This window comes from Fulmarus glacialis, unplaced genomic scaffold, assembly GCF_000690835.1.
Source record: "Fulmarus glacialis isolate BGI_N327 unplaced genomic scaffold, ASM69083v1 scaffold1760, whole genome shotgun sequence".
NCBI classification, from domain to species: domain Eukaryota; kingdom Metazoa; phylum Chordata; class Aves; order Procellariiformes; family Procellariidae; genus Fulmarus; species Fulmarus glacialis.
In genome coordinates this window covers 33,300-41,669 of record NW_009189429.1, presented here as the reverse complement: position 1 = coordinate 41,669, position 8,370 = coordinate 33,300, and the positions used below count along the sequence as shown (strand labels likewise).

Sequence of the window (8,370 nt, the reverse complement as noted above, 5' to 3'; positions counted from 1 at the left end):
TTCCCTCTCGTTGAGGGCTTTGCCTCCCCTGGGGTGCTCTGACCAAATGAAATGAGCTGGGGAAGGAGGATCAGCGGCAGGCGACAGTCTCCTGAGTTGGGTGGGAGATACCTGAGAGTACAGAATTGTCCTCTTGCTACAAAGTCCCTTCCACATGTGAGGGTTTTGACAACTCAGCTGCTTGTGCCTGTGCCTGTACCCTGATGGAGCAGAAACTTCTGGAAAAGAGGAGTAACATGTTTATAGCTTCTTAAAAAAGGAGGCAGAGTTAATAGTCTAGTGCTCCTGCATTTGTCCTTCAAATGTGAATGAATCCCAGCAAGGATGGATGCATGGAGGGGCAAGATATTCTTCATCCAGGGGATGATTTTCAAAAAGCATCAATTTTCTAATTGTGGTGTCTTGGATTAACAGCTCAGTTGCTCTTTATGGACTTTTCTCCAAAAAAAAAGTGCATTGCCTGAGTTTGGACCGGGAGATCACTGTCTGATACCCCGCGTTCACACTGTGTGATCCTATTAATGGCAGTAGATATTTTATGATTAGATATATAGCATCCTATATCAAAAGTACCATAATTGGATATTTTGGAGGGAAGGGAATAGCTGTATATGCTTTCACAAGGCCCTGTGTCAGTATATCCATTTTTTTGACTTGCTGCTGCATTGCTTGTTTTGCTCTAAGTTTCTATTGCTGCGTAGTAGTTACCTTGGCACGTTCTTGCAGTGGTGAGACTGGGTGGTTTCCATGATGAGTCAAGCAATGCAACTGAGCGAGTGTTTTGCTGGTAACATGGGCCAGTATCTCAGTGAGCCTTAGTTACCTGGAGCTGTCCCAGATTTCTACCTCACTTAAAGGTAACAGCTCTAGGTGGAGTTACATCAGTGATTAAATACAAAATGAATATGAATTAATTAATGATGAAACATGATGAGCTCAAGGATTCCCAGCTGTGAAATGAAATTAGGGCTATGAGCATACAATAAACATTTAATGGCTGCAGAAATTGGAAAAGAATTCGATACAACTCTTTTCCTCAAACCTGTAGATGTTTCCCAGACACCTGTTCTTCAGCAATATCGATCCGAGTCTTTTGATTCACTTCTCCTTAACATTTTATTTCCTTAGAAGAGCTAATGGTTGCTAGCTTTAAAGCCAGAAAATGCTTTTACTAATACCAGTCGAATTCAAGAGGCTGGCACGAGGTTCTCCTTTAGAGCTAGCTTAGAAATTCAGTGCATCAATCTAGCTCTTCCTTTTATGATCTTTTCATAATTAAGTAATAAACCTGCAGATCTCAAAATACAGTAGGGTGAACAAATGTCACAGATGAAAGGGGCAGCCAGATGTGTGCCTGGCCCTTTGATGCCATCAGATGATGAAGGCTTGGAGCTTCTTGGATAGAAAAAGACACCTCTGCTCTGTCAGTGCAGGACCCCTTCTGCTTCAGCATCCTCTGTGCTGATCGGTACGTATCGGGGAGAATTTTCAGTGTCTTCTATCAAAGCATGGTGATTTGATGAGCCTTCTCATGTGTGCGTCTTCTGAAATCCAGCCAATCTTGCTTTGTCACCTTGCATTTATTTTCTGCTTTAGTGTTTTAGCTCACTGGTTTTATGGATTTTATTTTTTTTAGTACATGGCTTAATCTGCTTATACATCCAGTGATAGAAGGTCAGTGTCTCAATTCTGTTGAATCCATAGCAGCTGTTGCTTTTGCCTTGAACATGTATGGCATCTAATAATCAGATTTGATGTAACACATTATTTTTCCTTCATTTCCTTTACTGGATTATTTTCCTCCAGCAAATATGCTTGTGACAAGTTGCATCCCAGGATATTAAGCTTTTACCAAGAACCATAGGAAACTTCGTGGAGGGAGCAGAGGCCTGAATCCTTCTGCGAAACAAATAACACTTTACTTCAGTCTGGTCCTTGTTTCTCAGATTCTGATATCCGAGCCCTGAGGGCCCGAGTTTCCTACCTCATGTGGCAGGTCTCATCAGGAACTGCCCAAGGAGCAGTGTTGAACCCAGTGGAGACAAGGCTGTCTTAAATCACTTCAAAAGGGACCCACAGGCTGAACTGCTTTAATAAGCTCTCCACCTCACAGTTTACAGTAAATTATTAATGCAGTAACTTCCAGAGTTGGACAGATTTTTTTTTTTTAAGAAAAGGTTCACAAATCATTCTCAGTAAAAAAGTTAATAAATGATAAATGTGTGAAAATCACCTTGCAGGCCCACTAAGGACAGTCTTTGGGATGGGTTTAGCTGCTCTCTTACTAGCAACCGAACGGCTTTCAAAAGTGAAAACAGGATGTCTAAACTTCTTTAACATATCTTTCTTCCAGGAGGAAAGCAGTAAAGGCAAGGCGATGGATGTGAGGGTCGCCCACTGCCTGCTCCTCTGGGCTGTGCACTTCTTCCCAGCCGCGCCGCGCACTGCTCTCAGGGTAAGTTTCACTAGACCAGGTTGCTCAAATCCCCATCCCACCTGACCTTGAACGCTTCCAGGGATGGGGCATCCACAGCTTCTCTAGGCAACCTGTTCCAGTGTCTCACTGCCCTCATCGTAAAGAATTTCTTCCTCATGTCCAATCTAAATCTATCCTCTTTCAGTTTAAAACCATTGCCCCTTGTCCTGTCACTACAGGAGAAAATACTTTGAAGTATTCAATATGTTCAATATGCCAAGCAACCTCTGGCACAACTCTTGGAGTGTTAGAAATCTGCTATTCAGCCTGCTCTACCCAGCAGTAACAGTGCAGTTTCCAAGGCATCGCGTAGTCAAACTTTGCTTCCAGACTGACAGGGTTTGGCTGGTTGCAGATGATAGACCATTTGACCAAGCAGTGATGGAAGCTGTTCTGGATTACGCCTGGCTGTACAACATGCAGTCCCAGCAAGTGGTCCTGCCAGCAAGAGCCTGCTATGCCTGGGTTGCTTCCCAATCAGGAGAGGAACAAAGTGGCTATTGGTATTTGTACAGCTACAGTTTTATAGCACGGGAAAAGTCATATAGATCACATAGTCTCATCAACAAGTCGCATCTTCTCATCAACATAAGAAATACTGGAGAACTTAAGCCCAATACACGCTTTTTGACTGAGGAATAACTGCTGGAGGCATGTGTGATCCTGTCCACTAGCTCAGTATGTCACTTCAGTAGAAGGCTTAATACAGAGACACAAAGTGTTAGTGGAGAGTTCTGAACTGGTCTGTGTGAGCAAGGGGTCATGAGGTCTGCATTCTGGATCTTGAAAAGACTGCTGGACCTCATAAGGACTATTTTGCCCTTGAAATAGCCTTTCTGGTTTGTGTCAACGAGTCATCTTTCATTTATTTATTTTAACATTCAATCTACATTCCACTTTTCCTTATTTTTCAGGTTCTCAGTAAGGAATCAAAGACTGGTAGTCAGCAAGGTACAGTGAATAGCTATGTGTCTTTTTAATTCTTTGTGAAATGTTATCACTTATCAATACTTTACATCCCTGATACGCACCTCACGGAGCATGGTATGCTGTCTTACACCTTATAACAATATCTGCTTGACTTGTTTTACAGGTGGGTGTATAAATCTCATTCCCTGCAAAGATGATGGAGCTATTTGTATTCAGCCTTGTTTTCCTCCCTTCCGTGGGGAGACCAGCTTTGTCTGCAACGACAGAAAGTGGCAAATGTTCACAGATGCCTGTGCAAGCCTGGATGTTCAGTCCCTTTTTCAGGTGAGGGAACTGTTATGCATCTACCTTGGCCTTTGCTCATAATTTCTTGCAAAGACACCCCCTGTACCCTTTAAATCTGGAGCAAAGGGAAGAAGGTAGGATCCTAAAACACAGATTAATTTGGTAACAGGCTTTGACTTCATCTTAAATCAAGTTATGGGAAATGAATTTGGGAAATTCCTGTGTGAAAACATAATTCAGAAATGAAATTGCCTTGTTCACTTGGCTAATATTCTTCACGTGGATCTAAACCAAGACAATGACGCTAGGATAAACCTGAGAAAAGAGCAACACAAATATCTGTAATAATCAGATGATTCATAGTAAATTCTTCCCCAACTACAAATAAAGAACCTTATTCAAGTCACTTCAAGAACAAGGCGCTGTATGTAGTTCTGGCCCCTTCCTTCAAGCAAGACATTCTTCTCAGGTGAGCTTTAGTCCTGGGCTTCAGGCCATCTGGCGCATTCATTGCACGCCCCAGCACCGTACCTTTTGCCTGGTTGTAGCTTTAGCTTCATTTTTATTCTGTTCATTAATTTTCTCAAATTTATTTTCCTGCCTCCAGAGGATTTCTGAACGTGAACTCATTCCAAGCTCTGGAGGACATGTTAGTGTTGCTGGAGGACACCTTCCTTTTGTAGGGGAAGGAAAGCCAGTGCATGGGAAGCCTGGAGATGGAGCAAAATATTTTGGTGCTGATGCCCATGGGAGTAGTAACTGCCAAGCTGATTTTTCATGCATCATCCCAGATATCCTGTCTTCACCAGCCATTCCAGGAAACATTGCTGATATAGTGGAATTGCTGAAGAAGATTTCCCTGCTGTTATCAGAGAATGTCAATAGAGGAAAAATGCAGGTATTTACTTTTATGGGCTTCAAGAGGTGTTTCTGAGCTTGCCAGAGCATCCATACAGTGTTTTGTCCTTACAGCCACTATCCAATGAAGTGGTGGCTGCAAATCACATGGAGATCACCTAGAAAGAGAGGGCCATGTTTTATTGTCAGAGGAACTGTTTAATCTGTCCATGTGTGGTGGAAATCCTGTTTCATGCAGGAGTGGAATTTGCTTTCTTTAAAAGCAAAAGTTTGTAGGAACTGCTGTTGTAGACATGGGAAGCAGTACAAGGAAGAATTAATTTTTCAAGTATGACATCGTAGGGAAGGCAGCCATAGAGATGCTGATCTGCAGCTGTGTTGTCATGTGTTGCACAAAGGAAACTGAAATGTTTCCCTGGCGAACTCGGAAATCAGAGAGGCGGGGGAAGAAATGTAGGGAGGGAGATGTAAAGCAGACCTGCATAGTGGGTCAGCGTCTGGAGTAGAACTTAGGTGTCCTGATTTTTGCTTTATACTTGCTTTATCAAGCACTTTTGGGCTATGATATGAAGAAGATAGGACAATTCTGTTAGTGACTCATGCCAATGAAATGTTTGGGTTTGACTGGGATGGATCATGGGATCCATGTTCATTGGGAAACCTGTTCATTGTCAAAGGAGAATATTCCCTTTATAGAAGTCACTTTTGAATTAAATGCGCCTTTCTGGAGGCTCTGCCAGTGGAGTAATAGTTGGTTTCCTTTAGCATAAAAAGCTTACTTTTTTCTTGTTTGTTTCAGAGTTACAGCAGGATAGCAAACCATATTCTGAACAGCTCCATCATTTCCAACTGGGCTTTTGTAAGGGACAGAAATGCCAGTTCGATATTACTGGACTCGGTGAATTTATTTGCTGGAAAACTACTTCTAAGGAATGGGTCGGAAAGTGTACAGGAACACTTCATCTCTACAAAAGGCTACAGCATACATAAAAAGACTTCAGGGAAGAGCTTTGATTTTTCTATGGAGTTCAATAACACAGGCAATATCACTGGGCACATGGTCATTCCAGAAGAAGAGCTTTTGAAGCTACCCAAGTCTTCCAAAGCCATCAGCATTGCATTTCCAACGCTTGGAGCCATTATAGAAACCAGCCAGTTGGACCCTGGTTTTGTGAATGGAATGGTGTTATCGGTGTCTCTGCCAGAAGAGGTCCGGCATATTTTGCTCACCTTCGAAAAGGTGAATAAACTGGAGAACGTCAAGGCTCAGTGTGTTGGGTGGCACTCTACTGAAAGGAGGTGGGATAACAGGGCTTGCACAGTGAAGTCGGACAACATCAGCAATGTAGTTTGCATCTGCAAGCATCACCATCGGACATTCAAATCCTTCTCCATTTTGATGTCCCCTACCACGCTGCGAAATGCAGTGCTGGATTACATTACACGTGTAGGGTTAGGCCTTTCCATTTTCAGCTTGGTTCTCTGCCTTATCATCGAGACTGTTGTCTGGCATCATGTTACAAAAACTGAAATAACCTACATGCGCCATTTTTGTTTGGTCAACATTGCTACGTCGCTTCTCATCGCTGATGTTTTGTTCATCTTGGCAGCCATTGTGCACAATACAGCCCTAAACTACCAGTTGTGTGTAGCAGCCACTTTTTTCCTTCACTTTTTCTACCTTGCCTTGTTTTTTTGGATGCTTACCCTGGGCCTTTTGATTCTCTATGGATTATTATTAATTTTTTTTAAGATAACAAGATCTGTATTCATAGCTACAGCATTCTCTATTGGATATGGATGTCCCTTGGTCATATCTATCCTCACTGTTGCTATTACTGAACCAAAAAACGGGTATTTAAGGAGTGGAGCCTGCTGGCTCAATTGGTATGAGACAAAAGCCCTCTTGGCCTTTGTTGTACCAGCTCTGAGCATCATTGTTGTGAATGTGGTGGTGGTGGTGGTGGTTGTGGTGAAGACTGGGAGATCTTCTGTTGGAGAAGGCTGCAAGTCACAAGATCTGAACAACATGATCCGAATTAGCAAAAACGTGGCCCTTCTGACACCTCTTCTGGGTCTCACCTGGGGGTTTGGATTAGCAACAATTGTCGACAGTCGCTCTCTGGCATTCCATGTTACGTTTGCGCTGCTGAACGCCTTCCAGGTAAACTCTGTGAGACTGGGAATAGTGTGCAATCAGACTTTGAGCCTGGGAAAAGGTAGCAGATCAAAGAGGGGCTGGCAGCATGCGTTGTGCACGAAAAGCAAGATCTAAGCTTTCCTTTTGACTCAACTATTTTACATGGTACTTGTACTAGGCACCCTGCATTGACATAGTAAATGCAGATGGGTAATGGAACAAACCAGTTGGTGTAAAGTGTGATGAAGAATTAGGATGATGAATTTATGTTAAACGTAAAATACACTGGTTAATGTCCAGTAACTGTAAAGATGTCTCATCCTTATCAATTAACAAATACGCAGAAAATTCTCACTTGCCATTGAAGATGGTTTTGTTTAACTCATCGGTATAACCATCCAATGTTATCTGACATGCTGTTGTACACCCAGTCTGCCTTAGCTCTTCTTGGCTAATACTGCTGCCGAGTGGGTTGAGAGTGTCCTGGTATGTAACCCATCAGTCCAGTTTGTAATGAGAATTAGCATGGGTTATATATCCATTCTTGACATTCCCAGAGAGCCTGTGTGACCTCGGTGGATAAACTCATTTTGCGCACAGCTGTTATCTGAGTCATAGGTGATGAGATCCATTACACTGACAAAACCATTATTTTATCTATCCTTAAGGAAATAACACCTAGAAGCATTTAAGAAACACCATATGGTTATGCTGGTTTTGTTAACTATTTTTCCAAATTTTTAGGGATTCTTCATCCTGTTGTTTGGGACACTTCTGGACAGAAAGGTACTTGGGTCACTTCAACACTTATGCTGGATTATGTGAACAATTTCTACACTTTGAGAAACTGTTCCCTTTAATACTTTTTTTTAAATCTACAGACAAGAGAAGCCTTAAGGATGAACTGCCTTTCATCAAAGCGGAAATGTAATCTAGCAAAGGTAAAGATTTTTTTTTTTCCTCCCCCTTAATGGCTTAATTTACCAACTTATACACCTTCTTATTTGTACATGGAAAGAATGGAACCATCCACTAAATCTTTACTAGTTTAACATTTTTCTAAGACAAGTGCTTGCTGAAGGAAATACAGCTATCTCAAAAGTATGTTGAGGTTATTAAGTTTCTGAATATTAGAAGTGGCAATCCATAGATTTTTATGACCTCTACATAACCTACTGCTGCTGTTACAAAATTAAAAATGGTATTTTAATCTAATCTCTTCATCTGTAGATATCAAAGCCCTTTAGATAGCGAATGCCTATGACTTTTCCCATCTGTAAAATAGATCTACTTTAAGGTTACTGACTAAGTAAGGAACAGAATCAGGAGTCCAAAATCCCAATGTAATGACCTGTTTGCCTTCTTCATAAAAATATGTCTCTCTAGGACAGCAGAGCTGCTCTAGGATGTCAGAGGGTTGTTCCGCTTCCAGCTGAACATCAGCTTGGGATGGAAACCACTCAAATCCCAGCAGTACATTTGGTGCTGATCAATGGTTGTGTACTCATAAGAGCTTGATTTCCACCCATCCCTCCCACCCCCTCGAAAATGTTAAGTATCAGAGCAATTCATTAAAAGGAAATGTTTAATCCTGGAGGGAACAACTGTATTTCAGCAGCTTCCTAGGAAAACGTTGACAGAATTGATGTGTTGACATCATTGAGTTAGTGTTTCCTACCTC

At 41.9% G+C, this 8,370-nt stretch overlaps 1 protein-coding gene across 1 annotated transcript; it reads left to right on the top strand.

Moving 5' to 3' along the window:
* Positions 1-2,377: 2,377 nt before the first annotated feature.
* LOC104079725 (probable G-protein coupled receptor 115) lies at positions 2,378-7,630 on the top strand (the record flags this gene model as incomplete). The annotated part of the gene is made up of 7 exons (XM_009581862.1): positions 2,378-2,455; positions 3,391-3,427; positions 3,570-3,730; positions 4,299-4,589; positions 5,349-6,713; positions 7,434-7,475; positions 7,571-7,630. Coding segments are annotated over exons 1-7 (2,034 nt in total), but the record flags the coding sequence as incomplete, so codon positions are not given.
* Positions 7,631-8,370: the final 740 nt, after the last annotated feature.